Raw genomic sequence first — 20,002 nt, forward strand, 5'->3', positions numbered from 1 at the left:
ACGCCTTTGGTCCGTCCTGGGCCCATGCGCTTGCCCCACCCCAGGGTGGCTTACTCACCCAACCTCGCATGCTCGCCTGGTTCCCGTGCCTGGCGGGCTACCTGGCACTAGTCAGTTTAGGGTCTTCTATTGTATGTTTTCCCCGCTTTTGGCTCTTTGGGAGCATGGCCTGCCCGTGCAAAATGGAGACTACAGAAATGGGAAGATGTCAGCTCCAGGACTCTCCAGTTAATCCTGTCTCCAGTCTCTCCCCCAGGGTCTTTGGGCAGCTCAGTGACCCCTTTGGCTAGGGATCCACTATTTCTGCGGACAGTGTTATGATCACATACTGTGTGGCTTCCAGCCCACTTCTACCTCTTTAGGGGCGTGTCCTGCCTGTGCAGATGGGGACTACGGAATCGGGAGGGACTCTGCTCCAGTGATCTCAGATAATCCTCCAGTTATTTCCCCAGCCCCTCCATCTTCAGTCTCTCCTCAAGGGTCTCTATGCAGCTGTGTGTCCCCTTTGGCCAGGGATCCTCTATTTCTTCCAGCCAGTCTGCACTCTGCCCCTAGCGCACATGCACACAAGCTGTGTGTGGGGAGCACAAAAGGCAGGTTAATTGATTCTCTTACGCCTGAGTGAGGTGGTAGCTGCAGAGTGGGAGCTGAGTTATGACCGGGCCTCCGCTGGCCACCGTCTCAGTTCTCTTCACAAAGTTTTCCTTTCCAGTCTTTCCTTAGGCACCAGCCCACTCTCCTGCTGCCTCTTCCCAGGGATAATGAAGGCAGCTGCCAGTGCAAATTTTTGCTTTGGCCCTTTAAATGTCTCTTTGCATCTCCAGCCACCTGTCTCTGGCAGAGAGTGCCCCTAAGCTTTTCAAGGTTGCGTTTTGTCTGTGAGGTTTCCTAGTTTAAGCTGCTGTAGTCTAGGGGTACCTGTTTATGGTTCAGACCCTATTCTTCTCAGGGGGATCCAACTGGCCGTTTCTGTGTCCCTCTGGTGCTGGAGTCCGTGGGCACCCAGCCCACCCTCTCAAGCCCCCACCGCACTTCTTACCCGTTCAGATATATGAAAGTTGAACCCATTATCTGTCCGCAGCTCCAAGGCTCTTCTCCCTCTATCGTTCCATTGTTTTCCAGGTGATTTCTCCACTATTTAGTCGCAATTCCAATTTGGTCTTGGGAGGATGTCCGCATGACTCCCATTTACTCCTCCACCATCTTTTTTCCTCCAGATTAATTTCAGTTGTTGATTGATATGTATTTTTTGCCATTTTATTGTTCATAGTTTTGATCTTTTTCTTAAAGAAGCCCCTTTAACATTTCATATAATAATGGTTTGGTGATGATGAACTCCTTTAGTTTTTTCTTGTCTGAAAAACTCTTTATCGGCCCTTCTATGCTAAGAGATATTTTTGCTGGCTAGAGCAAACTTGGTTGTAAGTATCTGCTTTTCATGACTTTGAATATTTCTTGCCAATCCCTTCTAGCTTACAAAGTTTCTTTTGAGCGATTGGCTGATAGTCTTATGGGAACTCCCCTGTAAGTAACTAACTGCTTTTCCCTTGCTGCTTTTAAGATTCTCTGTATCTTTAACCCTTAGCATTTTAATTATGATGTTCCTTGGAGTGGGCCTTTTTGCATCCATCATAATTTGGACTCTCTGCACTTCCTAGACTTGCATGTCTGTTTCCTTCACCAAATTAGGGAAGTGTTTTTTTCATTATTTTTTCTAATAGATTTCCAACTTCTTGCTCATTCTCTTCTCCTCCTAGCACCCCTATGATCCGAATGTTGGAATGTCTCCTGTTGTCCCAGAGGCTCTTTACTCTATCCTCTTTTTTAGTGCATTCTCTTCTCTTCCTGCTGTTCTGATTGATTGATTTTCCTTCCTTATGTTCCAAATCATTAATTTGATTCTTGGCTTCATCCACTCTACTATTGTTTCCCTGTAAATTGTTCTTTATTTTAATTACTATAACCTTCGTTTCTGACTGGATTTTTTTATGGTGTTGAGGTTCTCACTACTTTACTTGAGCATCCTTATAACCAGTGTTTTGAGTTCTGCATCTGATAAATTGCTTGTCTCCATTTTAAGTTGTTTTTCTGGAGTTTTGATCTGTTCTCTCATTTGGGCCATGTTTCTTGGTCTCCTCATTTTGGTAGCCTCCCTGTGTTTATTTCTGTGTATTAGGTAGAGTTGCTGTGACTCCCTGTCTTGGTAGCATGACATTATGGGGTAGGTGTCCTGTAGGGTCTAGTGGCACAATCTCCCCTATCACCCAAGCTGAGTACTGAAGGTGCACCCTTTATGTGGGCTGAGTACACCCTCCTCTTCTAGTTGAGCCTTGGTTGCTGTTGGCAGATCAATGGGAGAGATTTACCTAGGCCAGTCAACTCTATGGACTGTCTGTGACCACTTACCTCCAACCTGTGCTCTCCATGGAGGATCAGCTTGTACAGGGACAGGGCAGTGGTGCTTGACATGGTCTGTAGCCATCCACTGGGTACACAGGCTCTGAGGTTTCCCAGGTGGTACAGGCTATTGTCAGCTAACACCTTGCTTTTGCCTGGGGCCACCAGGCTGAGCTGTAAAGCAATCTGAGATGGCCACTACATGCGCTGGACTTGGAGATTCCCAGATGATTCTAGACTGGTTGCTCTTAGTGCTGTGCTTGGGACCCCTCAGCAAGGGGCCGAGGGCTCACTGAGTCTGGCTGTTGCTTCCTTGAGAGAATTTAGGAATTTGTGAAGCATGAGCCAAGACCAGCCATCCCTGTGGAAGAGCAGCTTGGGTGGACCTGTTAAGTTAGGTGGGACTGAGTCTCTGGGGATCTCCAAGGCCAGTCATACAGAGTTAATCAAGTTGATAGAGTCTCACTAGCCTGTCGGCTCTTTGGCTCTTTTAGGGGAAGTTTAGAAATGGGGCAAAGGCCTCTGCATGCCTTTATTCCAGATACTTCTACTTCTCCCTGTATTCCACTGGTGCCTTTCAACTGCTACCCTGGTGCTTGAGCTTAGAGGGTAGGAGTCTAAGTCTCTGTGTTGGTTCTTTCAGAGGAACTCCTTAGGACTCCAGACGTTTCTTCCACCAACTCAGTCTGCGCTGGTTTTTGCAGCCAGAAGTTACAGGGACTTTTCTTCTTGGCACTGGAACCCTGGGCAGGGGTTTCTGATGTGGGTCTGGGACTCCTCATTCCCAAGATATCCCTCCAGGATTTTTATCCACCACATATGGATGTGGGACCAGCCTGTTCTGCATCTGCACCCTTCCTACCAGCCTGGATGGATGTGGTTTCTTTAATTCTGTAGTTGTCAGACTTCCATTCATTTCAATTTCTGATGGTTCTAAGTGATGGATGTTCTATATTTTAGTTGTAATTTTGATGTGGTTGTCAGATGATTAATTTTAAATACTGTTTTTTATGAACAACTTTCTAGAAAATAGAATGTAACAAAATAGTACAATATTTAATATGAAATCGAAAGCACTTTTATGAAGAAAGAAAACTGCAGGCTTATACAGAAGGGTATAAAAATACCTGAATAAATGAAGAGACATAATATCTTCATAGACACAAAGGCATAAACTTAAAAAATTGTTATTTCTTTATCAAATATAATTTCAATAGATTTGAAGCTAGAAAAGAGATAAAGGACTATATGTTAATTATCCCTTGCTGCATACATAACAAACAAGCTGAAACTCAGTGATCTAAGTTAATAGTAAACTTTGTTTTAATTCCATAAAGTTTCTGTAGTCAGGGATTAGGACCAGTTTAGGTAGGTGGTTTGACTCAGGATTCCTGGTGGTTCTGCAGTCAAGATGTCACCAGAAATGTAGTCATCATTTACACCATATTTGTAGGAGGCAGGTAGCCCCAGTCCCTTGTTCTCAACTTGTGAAACATAACAATCACTACTCCCTAATAAACACATATTGTAGGCATTATAATATATATTGTACAAGTACCACATTGGCATTTCAAAAAAGTATTATCATGCTTTGTTTTTAATATAGGCTTATATTTTTGAAGCATAAACTGTTTTAAGAGGTTATGATGGTGGGAAGCTCAGACAAACCCTAGTTTCTTAAGATCATTTCTATCATACACCCATGATATTCTCTGAAAACTGCTTATATATTTTGTACTACTCTCCAATGATATGTGTTTTGGCTACTTTTGTGTATCTTCGTTTGCTTCCTGAATTATTTTCTGATAGTATGAAAGATTCTTAGTTTATTCCTCTCAAATAGGTTGGGGGTATCTGGCAACCAGATGCAATAGAACTCCTTCAGGAACTGCTTTCAAAGAGAGAAGTGGAAATTCACATTATGGTAATTTGTACTTAAAGCGTATATCATTGATTTAAATTTTTTGCCATAAAGTGTTACAGGTAACATAATTTGAGGTATATTTTTTTACGATGAATGATGTTCCTATTGTGAATGTAAATTACTTATTAATATAAAGAAGTTACCACTTTAGTTCCTAGGTTTATTTTAAAAGATTTTTATTTTTTACTTTTTTTTTTTTTTTTTTTTAAGAAACAGAGGGAGAGAAACATCAATGTGTGAGAGATACATGGATTGGTTGCCTCTTGCACTCCCCAACAGGCATGTGCCCCACAACACAGGCATGTGCCCTGAATGGGAAACGAACAAGCAACCTTTCAGTTCTCAGGCCACCACTCAATCTACTTACCCACACCAACCAGGGCCCTAGGCTTATTTTAAATAAAGCTAAACCTGAGCAGTTTTCTCAGAACTTTTATAAGCCTTAAAGTCAATAATTTGTAAGATTCTTTAACAACTTATTTTGATAGTAGGGAGCAATATCAAAGAATAAGAGGTATTTAAAAATATATTTGATAGCCCTGGCCGGGTAGCTTAGTTGGAGCATTGCATCATGAACCAAAAGGTTGCAGGTTCGATTGCTGGTCAGGGCACATACCTAGGTCATGGGTTTGATTCCCAATCAGGGCACATGCCTGGGTTGCGGATTCAGTCCCTGGTCAGAGAATGTATGATAGACAACTGATCGATGTCTCTCCCACACATCAGTGTTTCTCTTTCCCTCTCCTCCTTCCTCCTTCTCTCCCTTTCCCCTTCCCTCTCTCTCTGAAGTCAGTAAACATATTCTAGGGTGAGGATTTAAATAAGTAATTAAAAGTATGTGTGATAGTTTTCAGGGCAGGCAGCACATGGAGCACTGTACTAGTCGCAGGTAAAACCCTGTGCTCAAAGACCTTCCCCAGTCAGGGAAACAACTGGATGCCAGACATAAGTCTCAGGGCTACACTACAAAGTCACTTGCTGAGAGCCAAGTGGCTGGTAAAACATGTAAGTGCATAGGGACTTAGAGATAGTGAGAACTGAGGTAGTCCTTAAAGAAAAGATAGGAAAGTTCTCCTGATCAAGGAAATGGAAGGCACCAGGAGGCACAGAGACACAAATATTTTTTTTTTATAATGGCATATTTTTTAGGAAAGAGTATAACTGTTTGACTAGAAAGACAGAGAAGGGATGGAGACAGAAGAAAACTTGTGAGATCTCTGCTGTCAGGCTGTCCTGGAGTTTTGTGAGAAAAAAATGGTGGTGAATAGGATTTAAGAAAGGTAGAGGTCAGTTGGGCCCCATATGAGGTTTCTGAGCAGTGAGGTAAAAAGATTAACCTGCAGCTGTGTTTGAGGATTACAGTAGAAAGATACAACACTATAAAAGAAGTATTTCTCTACAAAAGCTGTGATGATAAGATGATAAAGACCTAAGAAGAGCCACAGACTCACTTAAATGAGAACATAGAGAAGCTTTCAATGTTGTTTGTGTTAGTTCCCAGAGTAACCCTCTGGTTACTCATAGCCTCTGTGGGACATCACATAAGTAAGGTAGAGGTTCAGATTTTTTAGTTTATTAAGGCAGCTTTCTCTGCTGCTTAGCTTAACAAAGGAGAACTTGTCCTATAGTAAGTCCTCCCAGGTATCTTATCAGTGTTTTAACTAAAGGACCTGCTGTGTACCAAACACTGCTCAGTGTCTCAGAAACCATGGATTGGCATCTGTGTAGCCATGCTGCGTTCCAAACTTTCCCCAGGCCTGGAGGTACAGCAGTGAACTGAATAGTCAGAAATTCCTGCCTTCGTGGAGCTTCCATTTTAGTGGTGCAGAACAAAATTAAAACAAAAGATAAGGTATGTTGGTTAGTGACAAGTTCTGGGAAGAAAGATAAAGCAGGAAAGGCTGACAGGTAGAGGTGAAGCCAGGGAGTAAGTCATTTTAAATAGAATGGTCAGGGCGACAGCACTACAAAGGTAAGGTTCGAGTAAAGGCTTTAGAATGGTGAGAAAGCAAGGGTACCTGGAGAATAGTGCAAAGGGCTCCAAGGCAGGAGCTCACCTAGACTGTTCAAGTACGGCCAAGGAGCCTCTGTAGCTGGAGCAGAAGGATCAAGACAGAGAAGGGGTGGAGAGAGAAGAAAACTTGTGAGAGCTCTGCTGTCAGGCTGTCCTGGAGTAAGGGAGTGGCATGATCTGACCTAATATTCTAGTGTTTTAACTCTGCCTAATAGAAACTTAATAGTAGAAAAACAGAGGCAGAGAGCTCTGCTGGCAGGCAATTACAGAAACTGAGCAGAGACCTGACTTTGGACTCAGTGGTAAAGGGCAGAGGATGAGACAGGTCAGCTGATGAATATGTGCCTGTTCAGTACCTGATCACAGCTCAGGGACTGAAGAGCCATTAACATGATGCCTTCTAGACTGCTGTTAATCATTCCATTTCTGCCATTCTTGAATTTATAACTAAGCTTTGTTCTTTTTACCCCTGAAAATAACTTTTCTTTCTCCTTCTACTTGGTGTAATTATTAGTATCATCTAAAGATGAGGTGTAGTAATTTTCTAGTAAATAAGCATAAAACTCTCTACCTTACTGATATGTAAATATATTTCACAAAAACAAAAATAATATAATACTGCCTCATAACCTGCCAAAACACCATGAAGAAAATTTTATGGAATGAGTCATTAGTCAAACTGATAATACTATGGCTTTCAGAAATCTAATTTTTTTTTTTTTTTTTTTTTTTGCTGACTAAAATCTTAATTTTCAAAAAGACTTTATTTTGATAGTAATTTTTTAAATCAAACTGAAATAGGAGTTACCTGAAAATCCATGGGAGAAATTATCTGTTCATCTCTATTTTGATGGAATGTCACTTTCTTATTTTATGGCACACCATAAATATTGTACTTTTGAACATTCTGAGGAGATACTGAAAGAAGTAAGTGAACTATTTTTCTATAAAAATCTAAATTAGAGAAAAAAAGTTCTGGTTAAAATGTTCTATGTTTGTCTTACACCTCAAGTCTTCAATATGATTCTACTTGCCTGATATGTTGAGAGATTAGAGAATTTGTAAATTTTTCATTCAGAAAGTGATACACTGTATGCTTTATATGTGTCCTACAAAAGACTAATTGCATTAAAATTCAGTGAATGTTTCTGTCTTCAAACCTAGCAAGAAGCCCGTATGGTAGTCAATATTATTCAAATAGAGATGTAGGTAGTAAAATCTTAATAGAATTTACTGCCGGAAGAGGACTCTCTCCCAGATAAAATGATTTTACTTTTATTTGGCATTATACAATTACCCCCATTTTGCCTGCATACAGGAAACTCAGAGCCAGATTTTAAGCTTAGCTTCAATAAGTAGCCCAGTCCAATTACTTGTTGCTTCTGTTTTTAATATTTTAAAAACATAATTAGCCTATTATAGATATGGGTTCACATTGCAAGCTGCTGTAAAGTACTATTCATCATAAATATTATAACAGCATTTTATATGGCAAGATATTTTTATTTCTATAGTTATAGTTCACTTGTCAGTTTTTGAATATTCATTTTAGTGATAGAACAAAACTAAACATTGAGAATTCAGTTGAATATAGAAACTGCTTCTTCTCTCAAATAGTAACTGTGATACTACTTAGTTTTATACATGTCACCCTCACTGCCAGCTTTTTCTTTTAAGGAGATGAGTGTGTGCATGTACATTTGTACCCTCATGTGTTTGTGTAAAATGTGTTTCCTCTATCTGTTAAATAGGTTTTATAAAGATTATTTAGTCTCTTAATGTTACACTTCATTGTTAACGTTTAAAGAGAAAGGTAAGAGCTCCCACTCTCATAATGAACTAATTACAGTTGACATGTTTAGCATAGTTTTGAGGATTTTTACTGTTGCAATATTCAGATTCTCAGAACCTTAGATTTTCCCCATAGTTAACCTGAAATAACTAAATGAATGCAAACAAGGACATGCACCCAATTTTTATGGAGATGAAATATGAAAGTGCCTTAAAATGATATTACATAAACATGGTTTTATTCATTAATAATATTGTATTTCAGAAACCAACAGATTCCAGTAAAAAGTATGAGGAGGAAAAATGGGAAATAAGGTTTCAGGTAAGTTTCAATCAAAATATTTTGGAAACTTTGGACACTGTTAATACAGAGAATCTGATTCAAAATCAGGAAGTAAGCATTTTCTTTTATATCAGTTTCATTGAGGTATATATAATTCACACACCATAAACTTCAACTTTTTAAAGTGTGCAATTCAGTAGTTTTTAGTATATTCACTGAGTTAACAATCATCATGACTATCCAGTTCCACGTTCCATAACCCCAAAGAGAAGCCTCACCAACAGCAGTAACTTCCCATTCTTCTCTTCCCCGGTCAATGTCCTGAAATTTTCACTCTGTGGATTTGCCTATTCTGGACATTTCTAATAAATGGAATCACACAATACCAAGCTCTTTGTGACTGGTGTCTTTCTTTCAGCATGATGTTTTCAAGGTTCATTCATGTTGTAGTATGTGTCTTTTTCATGTCTGAGTAGTATTGTGTGAATAGACCACATTTTGTTTGCCCATTAATCTGTTGATGGATACGTGTTAACTTCCATGTTTTTGCAGTTGTGAGTAAAGTTACTATGAACATTTGTGTGCATGTTTTTTGGTGGATGCCTGCCTGTTTTCACTTCTCCTGGGTATGGACTTAGGAGTGGAAATACTGTTTATCCATTCCTAAGTGTTTATCCTAATATTTATCCTAACTTAGGAGTAGATAAACAGTATTTCCACTCCTAATACTGTGACTTTGTTTATCATTTTAGGGACCTCTCCGAGACTATCTTCCAAAGGGGCTATACCATTTTCCTTTGTACTGAGAATACACAAGGGTTCTATTTTTTCCATACTCTTACCAACACTTATTACCTGACTTTTTCCTAACTATCCTAGGATTAGTGCGAAGTGTACTATTTCACTCTGATTTTGATTTGTGTTTTCCTGATGATAGTGAGCTTATTTTCATGTACTTTTTGGCCATTTGTATATTTTCTTTGGAGAAATTTCTGACACCAAAAACAAAGACAACAAAGACAAAATTAAACAAATAAGACATCAAACTAAAAAGCTTCTGCACAGCAAAAGAAACAATCAACAAAGTGAAAAGGCAGCCTACTGAATGGAAGAAAATATTTGCAGATCATATATCTAATAAGGAGCTAATATCCAAAATATATAAAGAAATCAAACAACTCAGCAAAAAAAAATCAGTTAAAAAGATGCACAGAGGATCAAAATAGATATTTTTCAAAAAAAGACATATAGATGATGCCCTGGCTGGGTAGCTCAGTTGATTAGAGCATTATCCCATACACTAAAACATTGCAGGTTTGATTTCTGGTCAGGGCACATACCTAGGTTGAGGGTTTGATCCCCAATCAGGGTGCATATGGGAGGAAGCCTATGAGTGTTTCTCTCTCCCATCCTTACTCCCTCCCTAAAATCAATTTTAAAAAAATATCCTTGGGTGAGGATTTAAAAAAATTTAAAAATATACAAATGGCCAGCAGGTACGTGAAAAGATCATCAGCATCACTAATCATCAGTAAATGATGATTACAAATCATAATTTTGGTACAGGAATTTTGATACACATCAAAACCCCAATGAGATATCACTTCACCTTTTAGAATGGCTATTACCAAAAAGGCAAGAGATGACATGTGTTGGCGAGGATGCAGAGGAAAGGAGATCCTCATGCACTGTTTATAGGCCTGCAAATTGGTGCAGCCTCTATGGGGAACAGTATAAAGGTTCCTCAAAAAATGAAAAATACAACATATGATCCAACAATTCCCCTTCTAGGCATATATCTAAAGAAACAAAATTACTATCTTGAAAAGATACCTGCACACCTGTGTTCACTGTAGTATTACTTACAATAGCCAAGACATGGAAACAACCTGAGAGTCCATTGACAGATGATTGGGTAAAAAAATGTGAGCTTCTACCCTTCGTGACAACATGGATGAAACTGGAGGGCATTACACTAAGTGAAATAAGCCAGGCAGCAAAAGACGAATGCCATATGATCTCACCTATAAGTGGAACCTAATCAACAAAACAAACAAATGAGCAATATAGAACCAGAGACATGGAAATAAAGAACAAACTGACAGTGACCAGAGAGGAGGGGGAAAGGAGGGTAATGGGGGACAGAAGGGGAAGGGTCAAGCAAAGGAACATGAATAGAGGATTTGCGGGCATGAACAGTGGAGGGGGACAGGGTTGGGGTGAGCAATGGGGAAAAAGGCGAGATAACCGTAACTGAACAACAATAAAAAAAGTGTGATACACACACACACACACACACACACACACACACATATAAATATAGATACAAATACAGTATGAAATACTACTTAGACGTGGAAAGGAAACCCTGCCATTTGTGACATTGAAGGACCTTGAAGTCATGCTCTGAAATAAGTCAGAGAAAGATAAATACTGTATGATCTCATTTGTTTGTGGAATCTGAAGAAACTAGTTCATAGGTAGAGAGAAAAGATTGGTAGTTGCCAGAGATGGGGAGTGTTAGAGGTGGGGGAAATTGGTGAAGATGGTCAAAAGGTAAAACTTCAGTTATAAGAGAATTAAGTCCTAAGGATGTAATATACAGCATAGTGACTAATGTTAACAACACTATATTGTATATTTGATAGTTTCTAAGAGAATAAATGTTAAATACTCTGAGATCAGAAGGAAAAAGTTTTTCTAACTATATGAGGCAATTGATGTTAAGTAGACTTACTGTAGTTACCATTTCACACAGTATGTACCTATATCGAATTATTATGTTGTATACATGGACTAATACAGGATATATATCAACTATATCTCAATCAAACTGGATAAAAATGGAAAATAAAAATAAAGAATGGGGAAAAAAATTCCTACCCCTTTTTACCTGGGCTTTGACTTCTGGTTTGCCTACCCTATAATTTCCTGTGTTTTTATGGTTTTATATTTTCCGTATGCAAGTCCTTGATCAAATACGTGATTTGCACATGTTTTTCTTTTCCCATTCTGTGGGTTGTCTTTTCACTTTCTTGGTGGTGTCCCTCCATGAAAGCACCCGAGTTTTTCATTGTAATGAGTCTAATTTATCAATTTTATATTTTGTCACAGGTGCATTTTAGTATGGGAAGTAACAGTTTTAATAAATTTTCCTCATTTATAAGTAGAATTTCATTTCTGTTCTAAAAATACATGCTTATTGTAAGGTGACATATAAGAAATTAGTAAAATTCAACAGTAAGGTAGTAGTCACTTTTTTTGTTCAACTCTACTAAATGGTACAGATATGTTTTGTTTTGTCACCAGTTTGGAAATGTTAAATAGTAATAAATTAATCTACAAATTTGAATGTGATTTTACTTCATATGCTAATTACTATATTCAAGAATTTTTTTTAACTTTTCAAAAAGAAAAACTGCCCACATTTTTATATGTATTTGCTTTTAAGAACTGCTAACTGCTATGATCCTTTTGGGAATCAACAGAACTTTTTATTCCTTATGCTTTTATAGACCTTAAAAGAGAGCACTCTTTTTCTTTTCTTGGATAATTTTTAACTTACTCAAATATTCTCTTGGGATTTCCTATATTATTTTAGTTTTTATTATAAAATGGACTTCCAGCCAAGATGGAGGTGTAGGTAGATACACCTTGCCTCCTCACACAACCAAAAGAAGGACAATAGCAAATTTAAAAACAAAAAACCAGAACTGCCAGAAAATCAAACTGTATGTGAGTCTGACAATCAAGAAATTAAATAATAAACATTCATTCAGACCAGTAGGAAGAGCAGAAATGGGCAACCGGTGCGGAGAGGACATGCGGCAAGGCAGCTGCTGGAGGACCAGGTGGGCAAGGCAGCGGCTGGCAGACCAGGCAGCCCCACATTTGCATGCAGATAAATGGGAGGAACAGCTAGGGAGCCAGACAGACCGCACAATCCAGGGTTCTAGTACAGGAAAAGAAAACCTCAAAAGCTCTGGAAGTAAAAACCTGTGGGGGTTGCAGTGGCAGAAGAAACTCCCAGCCTTACAAGAGAGTCCATTGGAGAGACCCACAGGGTCCTAGAATGGACACAAACCCACCCACCCAGGAATCAGCACCAGAAGGGCCCAATTTGCTTGTGGGTAATGGGGGAAATGACTGAAAGCCGGCTGAGAGCCCAGCAAGTGGCATTGTTCCCTCTCAGACCCCTCCCCAACACACAATGTCAATTGAGCAACCTGGATTTCTCCCCCCGACCCTAGCAAATAACTAAGGCTTCACCCCTTCCAGTGTAACTGGTGTGCTGAGACAAAGAAATATGGCCCAAATGAAAGAACAGATCAAAGCTCCAAAAATAGAACTAAACGATGGACAGATAGTCAACCTATCAGATGCACAGTTCAAAACACTGGTAATCTAGATGCTCATTGAATTGGTTGAGTATGGTTGCAAAGTGGAGGAAAAAGTGAAAGCTATGGAAAGTGAAATAAAGAAAAATATACAGGGAACCAACAGTAAAGGGATGGAAACCAGGACTCAAATCAATGATTTAGAGCAGAAGGAGGAGATAAACATTCAACCAGAACAGAACGAAGAAATAAGAATTCAAAAAAAATGGGGAGATGCTTAGGAACCTCTGGGACAACTTTAAATGATCCAACATCTGAATCATAGAGGTGCCAGAAGAAGAGGAAGAGCAAGAAATTGAAAACTTACTTGAAAAAATAATGAAGGAGAACTTCCCCAACCTGGCTAAGGAAATAGACTTCCAGGAGATCCAGGAAGCTCAGAGAGTCTCAAAGAAGTTAGACCCAAGGAAGCACACACCAAGGCACATCATAATTAAGTTACCCAAGATTAAAACTAAGGAGAGAATCTTAAAAGCAGCAAGAGAAAAAGAGATAGTTACCTACAAAGGAGTTCCCATAAGACTGTCAGCTGATTTCTCAAAAGAAACCCTACAGGAAAGAAGAGGCTGGCCAGTTTTCAAAGTCATGAAAGACAAGAACCTACATCCAAGATAAGTCTATCCAGCAAAGCTATCATTTAGCGTGGAAGGGCAGATAAAGTGCTTCCCAGGCAAGGTCAAGTTAAAGGAGTTCATCATCACCAAGCCCTTATTTTATGAAATGTTAAAGGGACTTACCTAAGAAAAAGAAGATCAAAAACTATGAACAGGAAAACGGGAGGGGGAGGGTGAAGAATGGGAGGAAAAGTACAGGGAATAAGCAGCATAGTAGTGGTTACAAAATAGGCAGGGGAAGGTTAAGAATAGTGTAGGAGATGGAGAAGCCAAAGGACTTATATGTAAAAACCATGGACATGAACTAAGGTAGGGGGGAGGGAATATGCTGGGGGTTGGGGTGGTACAGGGTGGAGAGAAATGGGAGAGGAAATGGGACAACTGTAACAGCATAATCAATAAAATACATATTTTTAAAAAGGAAGCAAAGTGTTGGTGATACATACATGGGTGGTCCAACTATAAAGAAAAGCAAGAAAACAATTACCTCAAAAGGTGGGAGGAGTTGTCACTGGGTAGGGGCTCATGGGGTCTTCTATGTCCTTTATTCTTTTTTAAAAAAAATATTTTTTTAGAGAGAAGGGAAGGGAGGGAGAGAAACATAGATGTGAGATGGATCAGTTGCCTCTCACACACGCCCCAACTGGGGACCAGGCCTGCGACCCATGCATGTCCTCTGATGAAATCAAACTGGGACAATATCCAACCCACTGAGCTACACCAGTCAGGGCTGTCCTTTATTCTTAAGGTGATGATGATACACAGTTGTCCACGTAAGTGTTTTTTTTTTAAGCCATACATTTATATTTTGTACTCCTGAATATAAAATACATTTCACATTTAAAAGTCAAATGTTAATCTTGGGTGAGGAGTGAGAATAAAAAAATCATTGGTTTCATAGGATAGTCATGAGGAATCAGTTGAGTTCATGGACACATATTGAGTGGTACACAATATGAATTCAGTAAGTACTGGCTAAAAAATAAAAATGAAAAAATAAAATGCATACTTATTCTAAAAATACTACAGAAATGTGAAAAGCAAAGAAGGTCAAACACTCAGGTCCTACTAGGCAGTGGCGTTACTTTTACATATTTGTTAACCATTTTTCCAGAACATTATGTATGTGCAGATATGTATACATTAAAGGAAAACTTTCATGTGGACGTTTTTTTACACAAAATTTTAATTGAGAGGGCAAGAGAATTCTAAAGATCCTTTGTTTACTCATCACATTTTCCATTTTGTGATATCACTGTCAGAGAGCTTGCTTTCTGCTAATCAAAAGCAAGTTGCACTGTCATGAAGTTTGATAGTGTAGTGGATTTCTGTAGTAGTCATTCTGAATTTGAATTTTTTGTGGTGTTTTAGGAATTGCTTTTGTCTGAAATAGAGACCCCTATTTTACCACCGTATTTGCCTTCATCTCTGCCTCCCCCAGGAGAACTCTATGCTGTTCAAGTTAAGCACGTGGTCTCGCCTAATGAGGTATGTAATTTAATTTGCATGATTAGTTGTTGGTTAAAAACGTAACAAGCAATCTTGGTCTTTAACTCTTAAGATTCTCATTTTCATCTTACTGACTTTAAATAATTGAAACTTGGTGACTACTAGTTTGCCTACGATGTAATTTCCTGTTCAGACATTTGTTGATACTTACGGCAAGTATTTCTTAAGCACTGGCTGGTTTTCCCAGTGTTGTGTTGTTGTAGTTATACTTATATCAAATATTTAGATTTTAAAACTGTACCTATTTCCACCTATGAAATCTTCTGCGTCTCACTCCCCTGCCCTCTTTCTGCAGGAAGTCTAGATGCTCTTCGCACTGCTCTGGGTTTTTCCATACCAGTGATACCCTTCTAATGCCCTCTCCACTTTCTTACAGTATTTGCATTTCCCTACCAGACTGTCCACTCCATGACAAAAGGGATTTTTGTCTCTTTTGGTCATTAGCGTGTCCCCTAGAACCTAGAATACTGCCTGATACATAGTAGGCACTCAATAAATATGGATTGAATGAATAAATACACTACTGAAAAGATCTTTAGCCAACAAGAAAGCAAGCAATGACAGGAAGGCAACAGAGTCCCTTCAGCCAGTTTCCAAAGTAAACCTGTCCTTCACTGGCAAGAAAAGAATTTGCTCTTCAGTTTCATCAGAGAGCACAGGAGCATACAACCACTCTTGGGTTTTATAATGGTTTTTTGTATTATTTATTGCTCTATGACAGATTACCCCAAATTTAGCAGCTGAAAACAATACAAATGAGAGCCAGTAATCAGAAGCTCTTTAATTCTGTACTGGTTCAGGACCATTCAAGGTTACAATCAAAATGTTGGGGTTGGGGGAGAGCACTGAAGGATCCACTTTCAAAAAGACTCACATGATGCTGCCTGGGGGCTCAGTGCCTTGCCCTGCAGGTCTCTCCTTTGGCTGGCTGACAGCACAGCTTTCCCCGGGAGAGCAGTGACTCCAGCAAGACAGAGGCATTATATCTTCCCTAACCTGATCTCGGCAGTCACATACCATCCCTCTGTCATGTTCTTTTGGCCACAAAGATCAACTCCAGTATGACGTGGGGGAGGAACTTTAAAAGGAATCATTGGGGCCATTGTTGGAGACTGTCTACTGCAGTGATTTTTGTCTGTATAAATGAATACTAGAAGAATTTGAAAGTTTTCTCCTTTCCTTCCCCCCACTTAGGTGTATATTTGCCTTGATTCTGTAGAAAAGTGTCATCTCTGTAGCCAGCATAGTGACACAGATGACAGTGGAGTCAGCTGGGAATCTGAGTCTGAGAGCCTCAGTGAAGCTCTGCGGAGGCTCAACACTAGTGTGGAGACCTTATTACCTCTGACGGACTTCAGAACAGGTAGCCCACAGTTTCGGAGTACCATGGGATTCTTAGTGAAACTTGTTCTGTTTGATTGGACTGATGAGGTTGGTGATTTCTAATGTTATCACACTCCCTGGATGTGCTCACCTCTGAATTCTCAAGATGCTGTAGATGACCTTGCCCATTTTCTAAGCCATCTAAGAGAAGGTAAGTATTCCATCGGGGCAGTTTGCTTTTCCAGAACTTCAGTTCATTGGAAAATTGCATGAAGATGTTTTGTCTAAGCTTGAGGTTTTGCAGCTAGTTCAAATTGTGAGAGTTGTTAGGCAGTCATTTTAATTTCAAGCCACCTAAACTGATGATTTTAGAATTGGGGGCAGGGGAACTCAGGTCAAACTCTGCTCTTTTTTCTTTCTCATTTATTCTTACCCATATTTTTTTAAGTATATGTGATCCTCCTGTGAGGAGAGTACACAAGTACAGGTGTCAGCAATTCCTGAGTACTGAGTACGTCTCTGCATTTCTGTCCATACATGCTATCGAGAGATGTGTTTATTGTGTGCTTTGTACATACAGAGGAAGTGCTAAGCAAAGGAAAACATTGGCCTGATGTACTTGAATTTGCTCAATGAGATTTTTATCAGTTGTGACCCATGTTTAGCTGATGAGCAGCCCTTGCAGTTCCCTCTGCCTGGAATGTTCTTCTCACAGACTGGGAGCAATTTAGGCCTCTGCCCATCTCTTTCCCTATTGCAGGTCCACCCTGACGCCCTGCATGACGGGCACTGCCACCCTCCCTACCCCATCACACTCCATGCCTCCTACTCTCCTCTGTTAAATGGGGACTCCCAGTACTGCTGTGTCACCAGCAGTTAGGGCACCTTGCACAAGCAGGTGCTCATAAATGTCTGTTGAATGAAAGAATAAACTCACTATGGGTTTGTTTTTTTTTTGGTAAACTCAGATTTATAATCTGGAAGAAACAATTCTTCCTCCATTGTATTATTGTCTCAAGGGAAATCACACAAACCATCTGCATGATGTGATGATTCATGGAGCTGTACACATGTTTGTGCCTTCTGTAGGCCCTTCGCTCCTCACTGCACATATGTACCAGTTGATTCATAGGCAAGTGCCTAGTAAAGATGTACATTTGAATAAGTAATTTATGATGAAGGAATTGCTTTGTGGATTAAAAATGACAACTAGGTGGGTTTTTTCAGTGCTATTTTGAGATGTTACTGGGCCATGTTTTTGAGGCTGGATATGGTAAAAGTTGAAGGGGATTGTTAACCATGACTCAGCTGGTTGTTTACTACGCAGACAGATGACTCTTACTATTCTATTGATAACCTCTATATACACATACTTACAACTTTGATAAAAATTGTTTTTTAAAAATCTCAGCATTAGAGTACATAGTATTTAAGTGTCACTTGCCCACTACTTTTCTTTATAGAAATTTTGTAGAAGAGAATATAATAAAGGGAGGGGTAGGAGTGTAGAGCATGATGGGAATCCAACGTGTATTCTGTCTGCTCTGAAATCTGGAAGTATATAAAGGGAAAGCACATACTATTATAGTCATTGCCCCTCAACTTTACTCAAGCCTGGCATGCATTAGCATATTTTTTACTGAGCAAAGGCTTATGCCAGGTACCTGGTGGGACTGTGTGAGAACTAATGAGGAAGCAGAGAAGGAACATGTAAGTCCAGTGTGAGAACAGCTTATGCTAAAGCTGTGTGTCTGGTGCCATCAGATCAGAGACCATAAGAGTTGGCTTTATGAAGTCATGTTGGAGCTGATCTTTGAAAGATGTTTATCATAAAAAGGGGGGGTATGGGGGTCAATCCAAACGGTGGAACAGCCATGCACTGAATTGTGTTTAGGTGATACATTGAGGGTTGTGGTAGGAATTGCTTGGGAAGTGTATTATGAGCCCTGGAAACCAAACTTCTCGGGACTTGATATTGCAGGTAGTTCAGGTGCCACTAAAGAATTTTAAACAAGAAAGCAATGTATTTGAAATTTTTATTTAATTCTATTGGTTTTATAGAGAATGTGTTGGTGGAGGACAAACTTGAAAGCAGGAATAGCAGAAACTGTTTTATTATCCTCTGCAGAAAACGGTGACTCAAAAGAAAAGATATTTGGGGAATATGGAGGTGGGGGGTTGTGGAAGGGTGACAGAAGCCCTGGGCATCCACAGGAGTAAGAGCTGTGAGCATGGGAGAATGCCTTTCTTCGAGGTGTGTAAGGTCTAACAAACAGAAAAGGGCACAAGCTGACATACGGCTAACTGTTGAGTATTTAATTCTGAATCATGGATATACAGTGATTACATTTCCTTTGTACTTTACTGTTTTAAAAAATAGTAACAAAATAAAAGGCAGTATTATTTTCCCATTTTCCTTTCTTTCCAGAAATGCCTTGCCTGGCAGAATATCATGATGGATTATGGTATAGAGCAAAGATTGTTTCCATTAAAGAATTTAATCCTCTAGCCATCCTGGTTAAATTTGTGGATTACGGGTCAACTGAAAAGCTGACAATAAACAGGTTTTTTAAAAAGTCAACTTACTTGAATTAGAATTCTTAGTTTTCTTTTGTTTTTTTTTAATTTTATTTTATTTTTTCAAATACATTTGTCTCTGCCTCCCCCCCACCACTTTCCCTTGCCCTCTCCCTCCTTCCCTCCCTCAGCTCTTCCCCTTTGGTTTTGTCCATGAGTCCTTGCTATATGTTCCTTGACTTTCCCCTTCCCTTCCTTTTGTTTGTTTGTAATAATTATTAGGAAGATTTTGACTTTTAAAAGAAAATGTTTTAAAACTGTTGATATACTGGTAATGTCTTGTCAGTTTTTTTACTGTGGCAATATAATACATAAACATAAAACTTACCACTTTACCCATTTTTAAGTATACAATTACCAGTAGTTGTCATTCAGGACTTTTTCATAAATCCCAAACAGAAACTCTGTACCCATTTAACAGTAACATTCCATTCTGTTTCCCTCAACTCCTGGTACCACCGTATATTCTGCCTCACTTAAGTGTAATCATACAATATTTGTCCTTAATGTCTTAGTTTACTTAACATCAGTGTTCCTCCAATTGTTGCACATATCAGAATCTCGTTATTTTTGTGGGTAATATGTCATTTTATGTGTAGACTACATTTTGTTCACCTGTTGGTGGACACTTGGGTTTTTCCATCTGTTGACTGTTGTGATGTTGCACTGAACATGTACAAGTAGTTGTTGGAGCACCCCCTTTCAGTTGTTTGAGGTGTATACTTAGGAGTGGAATTTCTGAATCACATAGTAAATGTGTTTAACTTTCTGATGATTTTACATTTCCCACCAGCAATGAAAAGGGTTCCAATTTCTCCACACCCTTGCCAACAGTTAATTTTTCTTTTTATTTGTAATGTCTTTTTAAATTGTGGTAAAAATACCCATGTCACAAAATTTACTGTCTTAACCATCTTTAAACGCATAGTCAAGTAGTGTTAATTCTGCTTACATTGTTGTGCAGCCAATCTCCAGAAGTCTTTTCATTTTGCAAAATTGAAACTCTGTACCCATTAAACAAAAATTACCATCCCCGCTCATCCAGCCCCTGGCAGCCACCATTCTATTTGTATGAATTTGACTGTTGTAGGTATCTAATGTATTTGATTTTTGTGACTGGAGTATTTCACTGAGCATAATGATCTCAAAGTCCATCCAAGTTATAGCTTGTCA

At 39.2% G+C, this 20,002-nt stretch overlaps 1 protein-coding gene across 1 annotated transcript in view; it reads left to right on the forward strand.

Moving 5' to 3' along the window:
- The window catches only part of RNF17 (ring finger protein 17), a 197,419-nt gene that overhangs the window by 175,088 nt on the left and 2,329 nt on the right, over positions 1–20,002 (forward strand). The window contains exons 29-34 of the mRNA XM_054577471.1: positions 4,241–4,321; positions 7,137–7,262; positions 8,392–8,448; positions 14,792–14,908; positions 16,124–16,292; positions 18,681–18,816. Of these exons, the coding sequence (XP_054433446.1) occupies positions 4,241–4,321; positions 7,137–7,262; positions 8,392–8,448; positions 14,792–14,908; positions 16,124–16,292; positions 18,681–18,816 (686 nt within the window). The remainder of the gene's footprint in view (positions 1–4,240; positions 4,322–7,136; positions 7,263–8,391; positions 8,449–14,791; positions 14,909–16,123; positions 16,293–18,680; positions 18,817–20,002) is intronic.

The sequence above is a fragment of the Pteronotus mesoamericanus genome, unplaced genomic scaffold (assembly GCF_021234165.1).
Source record: "Pteronotus mesoamericanus isolate MK-2021 breed Mesoamerican mustached bat unplaced genomic scaffold, CSHL_Meso_final contig_433, whole genome shotgun sequence".
NCBI classification, from domain to species: domain Eukaryota; kingdom Metazoa; phylum Chordata; class Mammalia; order Chiroptera; family Mormoopidae; genus Pteronotus; species Pteronotus mesoamericanus.